At 57.1% G+C, this 12,763-nt stretch overlaps 1 protein-coding gene across 1 annotated transcript; it reads right to left on the reverse strand.

The window, feature by feature from the left end:
* Positions 1-5,721: 5,721 nt before the first annotated feature.
* On the reverse strand, positions 5,722-9,494 carry SRSF1 (serine and arginine rich splicing factor 1). The gene is made up of 5 exons (XM_062012434.1): positions 9,025-9,494; positions 8,509-8,693; positions 8,124-8,296; positions 7,142-7,864; positions 5,722-6,240 (listed from the first exon to the last, which is right to left on the reverse strand). Exons 1-4 carry the CDS (start codon positions 9,216-9,218, stop codon positions 7,670-7,672), a joined length of 747 nt encoding a protein of 248 aa, XP_061868418.1. The 5' UTR covers positions 9,219-9,494; the 3' UTR covers positions 5,722-6,240; positions 7,142-7,669.
* Positions 9,495-12,763: the final 3,269 nt, after the last annotated feature.

Genomic DNA, 12,763 nt, shown 5'->3' on the forward strand with positions numbered 1-12,763 from the left:
CCCAGGGTTTGGTGGGAGCAGCGCTGCTGCTGCTGCTGCTGTGGAGAGTGCTGTCACCTTCTCATAATTAGCACATCTGAAGGATCACACTGCTTTTCAAAAGAGGAAAATAGGATGCAGGAAATTACCAGCCAGCCCGGCTGAATCACTGCAGAAAGGCACTGCCACAATCAATGGAGAAGCAGCAAGATGCTACTCAAAGGGAAGGAGCCTGGTTAGAAGGGCTCAGCAGGGATGGCTGAACGCTGCTCCGCTCTCTTTTCATGTTTTTAGCACCCAAACTTCGAGGTGTGTGTCACTGCAGCAGGACTGAGAAGAGGTTGGGAAGGGAGCTGCAAAAGCTGGTGTGATGCCATGGTGGTGGAGCTGTGGTGCTCAAGGGCCACACACTGTCCTGGCACCGGGGGAACCTCCTGGTCTGTACAGAGCTGGTGTCAGCTCCCACCACACACCCGCTGTTCCAGGGCTCCCCGAGAGGCAGGAGCTGTTAGGGCTGCCCTGTGCCTTCAAGCATTCCCTGGTGAAAGCATTCCCATGCCAGATGGCCCTGCAATGCTGCACTTCTCCTGAGCTCCTCCCTCCTCGCTGCTGCACCCGCTGTCCCCCTGCTATGGGAATCCCTCCCTGGGATTCCCTCACCCCCTGCAGCCCCGTGAATCCACCACCAGCCCCTCTCCCCTCCATGCTGCTGCCGGCGGGCTCTCGCTTTCCCACAGCCTGAATTTGCTTTCCCCAGGCACACGGCAGCACCTGGAGCTGCCTCCCTTCCCCTTCCACTGCCCCCTCAGCCCTGCCCAGGCCGTGGCTGTGCAGGAGATGCTGGGTGCTTCTGGCCAGCGTGTCCCGTGGGCCGGCAGCCAGTGGCTGTGCCTGAGGAGCGTGGCTATGTTTAGCCCTGCGCTGGCGGGCAGCGTGCCGGGAGAGCGGCGTTATCTCTTCCCACCTCCTTGTCTTCAGCTGTGCCTGGGCTAATCTCCGCTTGGCACCTTGAGCGGCAGAGCTGCCCCACGCTGCCAGCACCCACCAGCCTTTTGTTATTATTTTGCTTATCTCCAGTACAACTTTTTTTCCCCCAAAGCGGCTGCTGCCACGTGGCCAGGGAGCAGCAGAGGTGTCCTCCCGCCGCTGGCCACGCCGGCCCTGGGCACCAGCAGCAGCCTCCTGCCCTTGCCACCACAGCCCTGGGCAAAGTTACTGCCCGTGCCCCCAAAGCAGAGCAGAGGTGGGGGATGCCCCAGCACACGAGGGGTGCGCAGTGCCGGGGTGCTGATGCCAGGCAGCATGGGTTGCCCACGCTCAGCATCAAACACGGGGCCGCACACATCTGTGAGAGCGACACGTGATTCACAGTGACGTGCACACACGCAGCCTGCTCTGCTTCCCACAAGGATGCTCCAGAGATGTGCTGGCTGCCCCCTGCTCCCCGTCTGCCCTGGGCACTTTGCCTTGGAGCGGCCAGAGAAGCGCCTGCAGATGGGTTTGGGAAGCTGCCGGGGCAGCCCGTGCGGCAGCTCCTCAGCAGCAGCCTCCTCCCCATAACCACACTGACCATGTTTAGTAATAACTGCTGCGGGGCCGAGGGCTGCAGGGAAACAGCCGCCCCTGCCCCGCTGCCCTGCCCGGCTGCCCCGGCTGCCCCGGGCGCACGGCAGCGGGCACAGAAGGTCAGAGCATTTGGGGAAAAACACGGCCACTGAATTAGAGCCGCGAGGAAATCCTCCCGCTAATCCCTGATCCGTCACTGACACACGGCACGGCCCCGGAGAGCGGCCGCCTCCCTCCCCCCAGCCACAGCTGGAGAACACGGCTAATGCTGCATTTCCTTCCCTGCAGGGCTGCTGCGATTAACAGCAGCCAAGAGCCTGGAAATCCTTCAGGGAAGGGAACGGGGACGGCGGGGACTAATCCCCAGCGAGCCGGCCGCGCTCCCCGGGGACAAGCTCTGCCAACACTCTGCCCCATCGCCTTTATTCTTTGCTATTTTCCCCCCCTCCCCGGAACCTGTGTGTTGTTTAATCTCATTTGGCAGCTGCGAATTGTCTCCACAACAATCGATGTTTGTGCATTCATCTGCATCGCTCAGCTGATGCTGCGGGGATGAGCATCCAGCACCAGCAGCAGCCTCGGGCCAAGCGGCCCCGCTGCAGCTCCTCCCCGCCCCACTGCAGCGGGATGCTCGGCCTGAGGCTCCCACCAGCCGAGGACCCAACTCTGCACCACGGTTCTGATCTTCGGTGAGAGCTGGGAGTGGGCAGCTCCGGCTCAAAGGAACGTCAGGGCCAGCTGCTGCCCGCGCCCTCCCAGCCCACCAACGGGCACCTCAGAGGCAGCCACGGGAGGGGATGGAGAGGCAGCGTGGCCAAAGCCAGCAGAATCCAACCCAAGCCAGAGCTGTGCCTTGAGTTTAAAGCACTTTCACTAGAAGCATACAGAGCTGGCCCTTGTCAGAGGGAAACGCGCCGAGGGCAGCGCGCTGCCGCCTGCTCACCTGAACCCTTCTGCTGGAAGCAGCTGCTTCTGCAGCCTCTCAGCACCCCCAGGAGCGAAACTCCCCCCATCAGCCCTGCTGCAGGAGCCACATCTTCCCAGGCAGCCAGCCACGGGGTCTGAGCTCGGCAGGAACTGTCACAGGGCCACCAAGGCAAAGGGCTGTGTTAGGGAGGGCTTCACACCCTGAATCCTCAGCTGGCTCCCAGAAACACCCAACTCCCTTAAGGGACGAGCCAGAGCTGCTACAATGCAGAGGTAATTACTCATGTGAACAATGCCCTTCTCAGCTCCTTAATGATGGCACAAATTAGTGCACAAGATTATGTTAATAGCCCCACAACTGTTGCACACACACAGAGGCAGCTCTGCCTGGGAGAGGATGAGCTCTGGCCTGAGCCTGGGACTGGGAGCCAGGCAATGCTGCAGCCTTTCTGGGGCTCTGGTGGGCTCTGTGCCCATCCCAGGCTCTGATGGGCTCTGTGCCCACCCCAGGGCTCTGCCAGGCTCTGATGCAGCGAGCAGCAGGCAGTGCAGCTGGCTCTGTCAGGCCCTGCAGTCTGACCCACTCCTTTCCCCAGGCAGGGGGGATTTTAGGGCCCGTTTGTGATGTGGGGAACTCCCTGGAATCTTGATTCCTTCTAAAAGCTTCCATTGCAATTGAAGATCAGCTGCTCTCCCCCGGGCAGGTGCAGCCAGGGGTGGTTTGTCCCCAGCATAGTGGGCTCTGACCAAAGCTGTTTTTGGCCCATCTAGAACTGATGATAACATTGCTGTAGCCACAAGCTGTCTGCTGTTATCAGGAGTCAGAAAGCTGCAGCCAGCACTCATCCCAGCAGATCAATGAATGAGGCTGCTGTTCTAAAGCAGAAGTTTCTCTTCAGAAAAACCAAACCAAACAAGACACAAAAACCCCTCCAAACTGTGGTTTCAAGGAGAAACCACAAGTTTTCTGAGCAGTTCTCTTTGGGTGCCACTGTCAGGGTTGTTAAGTGCTGAGCTATCAGTAGGATGTGCAATTAAGGCTTGCTTCCTCCCTCCCTCCCTCCCCGCAGGCTCTGCACAATGCCGGCAGTATGGCAGGCAGGCAGCTGGCGGCCCCGGGCAGCAGAGAGGGGCCACAGCCCCGGGGACACAATTGCCCTCAGTTGTACCAACAAAGCAGCACCCTGGGAAGCGCAGGAGCATCCTGGATTCCCCTGAGCTGCTCCAGCGCTGCGGGGTCTGGGCGCAGCAGCACCGGGGGGCAACAGCTGAGAAAGCCCCTTGCCGTGGAAAACCAAATCATTCAGGAGAGGGGGAAGAGTAGTTGCCCCTCTGCTGTAACAAAGGCACTTCCACCTTCCAGTTCCTACCCCTGTGCTTTGGAACCAACTGACCCTTGCAAACATTCACTTGAACAAACCCATTGGTTGAGGAAATACTAAACATGACCTTCCCAGCAGCAGCCTGAGCACAGGAGTGTGGGCAGAGCCCACAGCAGAACCTGCCTCCCCCAGCTCAGTCACACCCAGCCTGGAGCTTCCCCAGGAGCTGCAGCCCGGCCAGCGACACACACAGCCCGTGTCTGCGAGCCAGGACTCACAGCAGGGCAGCTCAGCCACGGCCCAAGACGCCGAGGAGGGGAAGAGGTGGTGCAGGTCTCCTGAGCCGTGGTGGCAGCTGCTCCCACCACCCCAAACCATCTCACTGACAAAGCTGATGACCTCAGAGACGTCCTGTAATGAGGCACCAGCACAGACCCCTCCCCTTCCCAGTGCCATCACAACGGCCTGGGGACACATTCCTCACACAGCAATTGCATTTCTCGGTTTGTAAGCTCCAGCCAGAGGACATCAGCAGCAGCTTAAGGCACTGAGCAACTGCACATCAGAGAATCCCAGAGGCTGGGGCTGGGAAGGGCCCAGCAGAGCTGCTCCAGCCCCAGCTACGGCAGGTTCCCCTGGCTCAGGGGGCACAGGAACATGTCCAGGTGAGGTTGGATCATGAGATCCCCCTGAGCTCAGGCTTCTCCTCTCCAGGCTGAACAGCCCCAGGGCGTGCAGCCTTTCCTCCTCAGGGAGATGCTCCAGTTCCCTGGATCAGAACCAGGAATTAAACCATGAGGCACCAGGGAACACCCAATAAATAAGAATGTAAATGAAAGGTGTGTGTCTAAATCAGATCTGAAATGATTTTCCTAATGGAGGGAACCTGCCTCAGCAGGGGCTGGGCTGGAGCAGCTCTGCAGGGCCCTTCCAGCCCCACCATGCTGGGGCTCTGAGATTCCTGTGGGGAAAGCCTGGGCTGCCCCAGTGCAGGGCTGCTCCTGCTCCTCAGCTGCACATCTGGCTGCTGGCAGCACAAAGACAGATTTTACAGTGACAAAGGAAAACCTTGAGGCATGAAACCCCCCAGAGGGGCACAGTGTGAGCAGCTTTGTTGCAGGGTCCCACAGCACTGTACAAATGTGGGTGCTGGCAGTAGGGCACCCAGGGCAATGTGCTGAGACTTAACCACTCTCCCCAAAACGAGGGCAAGAGCTTCACCACAGCTCCACTCATTTCCCAAGCAGGAGGAAACCACTGCATTTGCAGTCACAGGGAGGAGTGGTGGAGTGGAGGATGCTGGTGGATCTCTGCTCTGCTGTGGCCTCCAAGGCTGTAGGGGATCCTGCTCTGCTTCCTCACACCTGGTGCTCTCATGCTCTCACTGTTCAGCTGCAATTGCACTGTTTCCTTTCCTCTTAACTCATCACCTCAGCAGCACGAGCCCTGGGCTGGGCCCACAGCAGGTCCATCCTGGAGCCAGCTGGCCTTGGCTCTGCTGGATATAGAAGCTTCTAGGAGCGACTTCTCCCAGCAGCCACCCCTGTAGCCCTGGCTACCAACCTCAACACACCTCCTTAAACACAAACCCCAGCACCACGTGCTCCTCAAGTCCTCAAAGTGGCAACTGTGCTGTGCCAACAGACCCACCCTTCTGCATAAACTCCTCACAAGTCAACGATGCTCCAACAGCAGCTGCATCACTCCATCAGTCAACCCAGGGCTGGTGTAACAAGTGAGCTCTCCCTGTGCCCAGCAGCCCCTGCAGGGCTCAGCCCCCTGGCCAGTGACACCCCAGGGCCGGTGCTGGCAGCAGGGGGCTGTCCCAGCCCTGCAGGGCTCAGCCCCCTGGCCAGTGACACCCCAGGGCCGGTGCTGGCAGCAGGGGGCTGTCCCAGCCCTGCACCCAATGACACACCCACAGCTCTTTTGTTAAAAATTTTATTTGTCAAAGAAAAAAAAAAAAACCAAACAGGCCAGAGCCAATTGGAAACCTGCTGATGATCATCTTTAACTCCAAAGTTTGGCTTTAAATTTAGAGAAATGACTTTTTTTAAACAACCCCCCCTTTTTCCCCTTTCAGGTTTACCATCTACTGGTGCTGAATCCTTCCAAGGAGATTGCTCCAGCGTACCTCTGCGGGTCCTCGCTTTGCTCCTTTTACCACAGAATGAACAACTCCATGGTGCATCTCTTAAGGGCTCCACTCGTCAAAAATAGGAAACGGAAAAAAACCACAATCTTTGGAATAGCCAATTGAGATGAGTAAAAAACTCCACACGAGTGCGGTTTGGTTGGGGCAGGAATCCACTCCTATGTTCCTGGTAATCTGATCCCGCTCCATGAATCCTTGCCATTCAGCCTCCCTATCCTATCCACATTATGATTTGAATCCAATGATCCAGCTCCAAGGATTGGGATCCAGTGAGCCCTCTCCAATCCAAACCTTCATAACCAGCAAAACCAAAAAAGAGGAGGCAAAAAGTTAGATGCTGCAATGAAAAAATAGGATTCTGGGGAATGATGAGTTATGTTTGCCATCAATTAACACAGATGCACATTAATAACTATCAATTCCCCAAAACAAACTTGCGAATGGCGACGCTCAGATACGGTTACAAATGGCAATTGCTACGGGAGGAAACAGTCTCATATTTACAACTGAAAGCGCCAACACACTCCTGGCTCGTGGGGCGCCGAGCTACAGGCCTGTGCTCGCCAAAAAACGCTGCTGAGGCTGGAAAGGCTTACGGCTACCGGCTACCCACCTACTGCAGCGCCAGCTCCAGCCCGGCTGGAACACAACGACCGCCCCAGAGCTGCCACAGACATCAGGGAGTCAACTGCTCGTTAGTCTGAGGGGGCAGGGCTGAGACTTGGCCAATTATTCCCAACTGAGCTTTTTTTCTCTAGTTTTGGTTTGGTTTTTTGCTTTCATTCTGGTACTTTAATAACAATGCAATAGCAAGGCTGTATCAGTCACACAGAGGACATGCAGAGTGTAGCAGTATTGATATTATACTCTGGTTTAACCATACCCTGGGTCTACAAGCGTAGGAGTACTAGAGAACATCACCACTTGTCCTGCAGGACAGTAAACCAATGCTCCCCGCCCCCCCGGACCCGGATCCAGCCTTTACAAACTAGAGTGGGATGGAGAATTACAAAAGCCAGTCTTTAGCCCACAATTGCTCCCCGAAACAGCACTTTTAAAGAGTGGAGCAATTGCAGCTGGGTAGCTGGGACGTGCCTCAAGTGACCCGTCGTGCAGGTACTCCGTTAAAGCTGTCTCAGTATAAGGTCAATACTGCCAAGTTCATCTGTGACAATAGCACTTGGAGTCATACCATTGCCTCCATTATTGATCTGATCCTCCTCAATCCTCCTTTTGACAATCCTAAAATGATTGACATGTGCTCCACAATCCTTTAATCCAAAGCATTCTTAATCCATCTCTTCAGATATGTCTACAGAAAGACACACGAAAAGGCAAGATAAAACATAAGATTCCCCCAGAAGAGACAAGTTAGCCACAAACATCCCAACAACCCCAGCTGGCATAAACCACAGCTCAACACTGAGACAGGTACACAGCAATACCACGGGGCGAGGAAATGGCGGCAGCGAACTGGAACTGAGGCGGAAACGACCCTGACTGACATCACCGAGTACAATTTACCAAAGACAGGAGGGGGAAGGTTGATGGTAAGGAGCAAATACTCACTAGGGGTTTTACACAAGAATGCAATTCAACACTTCAGCCAATCCCAGTAAAACAGTTGGGGTTTAAAAAAAAATAATAAAGAGACTGTACTAAGTAAAGGAAAACTGTGTACAACATGGGCTTCTACAAAAAGATCAGAGCTAGTGGTGGTTTATGTACGAGATCGGGATCTGCTGTGGCGGGGAGAGTAGCGTGGAGATCCTCTGCTTCTTCTTGGGGAATAACTGCGGCTTCTGCTGTTGCTTCGACTACGGCTCCTGCTACGACTACGGCTGCGTGACCGAGATCTTCCATAGCTTGGGCTTCTTGGGCCATCAACTTTAACTCGGATGTAGGCAGTTTCCCCCTATTGAATAGACAGAACTTTCGATTGAAAAGTCTAGGCTTGAGGGCCATCTTTTCAGGCATGCTGACACACTGCAGACAGCGCTCTAGTACTACAGCAAAGCTTTAACATCTCTATCTCCTGACAAACCGACCACAGGCGTTACTTAGCTGCCCTTTGGTTTACAGACAGTGACCGCCACATGTTCCTTACCTTCACGTCCTACTGTTAAGCCCTTTGTATCCAATTCTGGCCAAAGAAAAGTAAGTGTGAAACCTACCTCGTGAGATCTAAACTTAGTGTTATCCAGCTTTCGCACAGCGTAGGTCATGTCTTCCTTCCTCACAAACTCCACGACACCAGTGCCATCTCGGAAAACATCAGCATAACATACATCACCTGCCTCACGCATGTGATCCTTTAAATCCTGCCAACTCCCACTCGGAGGCAGCCCTGGGAGAGGAAAACACAGGCACCGCTTTAAAACCGGGTTGTGTCCTCACTTCTCAGTTACAGGTTCAGCCCGCAGCACGCACAGACGTCGCTCAGAGCCAGGCTGCGGGAAGGGACGTGCTTCGAGGCACAACCCCAGAGCTGCACCGCCGCTGGCCTGAGGGACCTCAGGGGGGCACTGAGGGATAAACGCAAATAGAGGAATGACTCACCCGAGACGATCACTCTGTATTCCGAGCGCCGGGACGGGGGGCCGTACCTGCCCCGGGGGGCTCCTCCGCCTCCTCCGCCGCCGCCGCCTCTGCCGGTGCCCCGGCCGCTCCGAGGGAACTCCACGCGGAGGCGATACCCATCGTAATCGTATCCGTCCCGCCCGTAGACGGCATCCTCCGCGTCCCTGCGGGCCGGGACGGGGCGTTGAGTGCGGCCGGCCGCCCGCCCCTCGCTGCGCCTACGCGCCGCCCTCCCGCCTTTGTTCCCGCTTCCCGCCCGCCCCACCCCGCGCCGCCCCCTCCCCGGGGCCCTGCACCCGCAACGGCGCGGGGGCCCGTTAAGAGCGGCCCGAGGGAAACGATGCCGCAGGAGCGGGGCGAGGCGGCCGCCTGCGCCCGGGGCCGGGTGGCAGAGAGGGACGCAACATGGCCGCGGCGGGGCCCGGGCCCCTCTCTCAGGGGAGCGCCCGAGCGGGGACGGCGTGGCGTGCGGACGGGGGGGGAAAAGGGTCTTACCTGGGGTCTTCAAACTCGACGAAAGCGAAGGGCGGACCCCCGCGGCGGTTCTTGAGGTCGATGTCGCGGATGGCCCCGTACTTGTAGAAGACGTCCTCGATGTCCTTGGTGCGAATGTCGGGGGGCAGGTTCCCCACGTAGATGCGGCAGTCGTTGTTGCCGGCTGGGCCGCGGATCACGCCCCCTCCGGACATGGCAAGGTCGGCAATGGCTGCGGCGGTGGAGGGCCGGAGCGCAGAGAGCGGGTGTGGGAGCGGGCGCGGGGCCGGGCCGGGCACACACGGGAGCACACGCCGCCTCCCCCAACGACCGCTTCAAAATGGCGACGGCGGCTCCCCTCGCGCTCCTACTGCGCGCAGCGATCTCACCCCGGGACGCAGCACCGCCCGCGCTGGCGGCGAGCAAGGCGGAGCCCGCGTCTTCCGCCGCGCCCTCCCGCCCCGGTACTGCGCATGCGCGGCAACGGGAGGAAAGTAGTTCCTCCTTTATTGCCCGGCGGCGGCACCGCCTCCGCGGCTGAAGCCGTGCTGGTGGCGCGTTCCCGGAGCGCGAGGGTGCAGCGGCGCCGGTTCTCCCCCGGGAAGCGCGCGGTGCCCGCGCTGACGGAGGGGCGCGTATCCCCCGGCCGCGGTTTTCACGGCGACAGGCCGCGTGACGTCACGTCCGGTGCGGCGTCCGCGCCAAGAAGGCCCGGCTGGTGGGGAGGTGTATCCCACAATGCTCCGCGGCGGCGCTTGGCGCCAAGGCGCGGGGCGTGTCCCACAATGCAGCGCGGCGGGGCCGTGTGCAGCCGCCATGGCGGCGGGGGGGGGCGGCTGTGGCCGTGGCGTCCGTGCGGCGCCGATCGCTCCCCGCCGCGGGGCCCGGGCTGCAGCCACGGCTCCGGCGCGGAACGAGCCGTGTGCGGGAAAGGCCGCTGCCGGCCCCCCGGGCGGGAGGGAGAGCCGGGGGCGGGACGGAGGCGAGCTGGGAGCGGCTCGGCGACGCGGAGGGAAAATGGCTGCCCTGAGGGCACAGGGAGCTGCGCCCGGGCCGGCGTCCGCTGGGCCGCGCAGGCGGCTTGCTCACCGAGCACTGCAATAAAGACAAGCTTTAGGACTCTTCGTTCGTTTGTTTTCCTCTGTCGCATTTCAAAATGCTGCCCCGTGATTCTCGGGGGCTCCTAACACAGACTTCATCCCATACCAAGGACACCACAGGCTGCTTCACAGGCTGAGCACGATGGCTGCGGGCAGAACAAGCCCTGAAAACGGGCTCGACTTTGGTTTTGTGGCTACAAAACCTGAGGGAAAAAAGAGCATTTAAAAATGAGGCAAAGTCACACGTGGAGTGGGCAGACGGCGTGTCCTGAGGGTGTCCCTGCTGAAGGGCATCGCCCTGTGGAGTTACACGCCGGGTGTACCAACAGCAGAAAGGGGAAGAAGCAAGGGAATGATGTACAAGGGATGCCTTCATAGAGTGACTTTTTCCTTTAAGCAAGGACAAGGAGATGAGTGACTTGTGAACAGTAAATGCTGAGGGGATGGAACGTGTGTGTGAGGAGGAAAGACTGTGGGACCTGGGGCTGCTCAGCCTGGAGGAGAGAAGCCTGAGCTCAGGGGGATCTCAGCAACACAAAGTACCTAAAGGGTGGGTGTCAGGAGGATGGGGCCAGGCTTTGTTCTGCAGTGCCCAGTGCCAGGACAAGGGGTGATGGGCACAGGCTGGAACACAAAATGTTCCACTTAAACACAAGGAGAAAGTCCTTTGGTGCTGAGGGGAGGGAGCCCTGGCCCAGGCTGCCCAGGGAGGGTGTGGAGGCTCCTCAGGAGGTTTCCAACCCCACCTGGACACATTCCTGTGTCCCTTTAGCAGGGACTGGGGCTGGAGCAGCTCTGCAGGGCCCTTCCAGCCCCCACCATTCTGTCACTCCATGAAATAAGGTAGTGTAGTTTGTCCCAAAGCCCTGACAGATGTGCTAAGGGAAGGAATGTGGCTTCAGACAAAACACTCCAACCCCTCTTCCCTGGGGCATCCCTCCTCAGGCCTCTGCTCACCCTGTGCTTGGTGTTCAGGTCACAAACTGTTGCTGAAGTGAGGATCCTGCTCTGTGATGCATGAGGCAGGAGAGCTGTGGGAGGGGTACTTCTAACCAGTGTTTGACATGTCATTCTTTTGCAACCAGGGCTTCTGTGTCTTGTTTGTACCTCTTGTATCGGTGCTGGAAAGGTTGAGTCACCGTAAGCAGCGCTGGGGTTCCAGCAGCACCTGAGTGTGCAGCAAAACCCTTCAGGCTCCTGAGGTAATTAAGGGATTGTGAAAAAAAAAGTGTCATGGCTCTGCAGCAGAGTGTGGCTGCACACTTCATTTCTGGTTTATTATGTGGTGATTAAAACCTGCACATTTCACTACAAAAACAGGAGCCCCGATGGCTGCGGTTAGGAAAACATCCTACCCCGCTGGGCTCTTCACAGTGCCTCCCCTCCTCCTCTGCTCAGGCTCAGAGCACCTTAATGTGCTCTGCTCTGGTGATTTCCAGCACCAGGAGTGTCTGTGTTGATCGCTAGTGGTTTAAATCAAACCTGCTGGTAATCACAGAAGGATGTTGTGAGAACATCTGCACAAGTGGTGGTTTGCAGAGGATAATGTGCTGCATAGCTGGGGGCTCTGGGGCGTGTTTGAGAGGGCAGGATGGCTCCACAGTGCTGCCTGTAGCAGCAGATGGGCTGGCAAAGCAATGACTGCTGAGCCCTGATCTGTGTGACTTCACTGGGCACTTGTGGGTAAATACGTTCGAAGCAGCACAGGCTAATTTGGTTCTTTCCCAGCTCAGTGGGAACACTTGTTGCACGTTCAAAAAACCCAACTCCTCTGCCCTCAAAAAGCCCTCTGAGACCCCCGAGTGTGCCCTTCCCAGACACAGGGCAGGCTCCATCCTTTGCCAAGAAATGAGTCTTTTTCAAAAGCTTACTGAAGTGCTGAAAGTTACTCTTAAAGGCACCATAAAACAACTGTAAGTCTGCTTGGTCTGTGAAAACCCTATTGCATCATTTCTTTTGTGTGTTAATAATCCTCATAACTGCTTTAAAGGATTGCCTTAATTACCTTAATGAAGTGCCTCTATAGAAATACTGAATGTTTGCTTCCTCATTGCCTTTTTTAGCTCTGTGGTATCAAGCCCTTAAAGCAGTTGGATAAGCTGCAGAACATTTATTTGCTGTGTAAGGGTGGCTTTTGGCTTTCTGGCAAAACAGATCTATGTGGAGAGTCATTACCTGTTAATTACATAGAAAATAAATTACTGGGAAGGAAATGGCAAAGAATCTTGCTAAAAAAAAGGTGACTACAGTAAAATCAGAGCATCATAGGATGGAGCTTTCATTGCCCACGTGAGCATAAGGAAAGCCAGGCCTTTCCAGCCGAGGATACTGAGGAATGACACAAAGGGTTCTGGTGTAACTCAGCATGGGAAGTGTCTGAGTGTGCTGCACTCATCCTGCTGCACAGCTCCCTGTGACAGCCTCTCCCCAGGCTGCTGTGGGACGAGCAGAGGGGCAGTGTGAACGTGTTTCCCATGGCAGTGGATGGTGGTGGGGCTCCTTGTGCTCGTGGGGAGTTACAGATAAGCAAAAGGTTTCACAAGCACATGCTGTAGCACATCTTGAGGCAAAGGAGAAGCTTGACACGCTCTGGCAGCGAGAGCCGGGGTTCTGCTGTGATTCCTGCTCTCGTTTTTATGTTACTCTGCTTCTCAGTGCCT

The sequence above is a fragment of the Colius striatus genome, chromosome 20, assembly GCF_028858725.1.
Source record: "Colius striatus isolate bColStr4 chromosome 20, bColStr4.1.hap1, whole genome shotgun sequence".
In the NCBI taxonomy this organism is placed as follows: domain Eukaryota; kingdom Metazoa; phylum Chordata; class Aves; order Coliiformes; family Coliidae; genus Colius; species Colius striatus.

Coding starts and splice junctions, on each gene's coding strand:
- SRSF1 (XM_062012434.1), bottom strand. CDS start 9,218: ATGTCCGGAGGGGGCGTGATCCGCGGCCCAGCCGGCAACAACGACTGC. Junction 8,694..9,024: donor GTCGAGTTTGAAGACCCCAG/GTAAGACCCTTT, acceptor CCCGGCCCGCAG/GGACGCGGAGGATGCCGTCT. Junction 8,297..8,508: donor ATACAGAGTGATCGTCTCGG/GTGAGTCATTCC, acceptor TTCCTCTCCCAG/GGCTGCCTCCGAGTGGGAGT.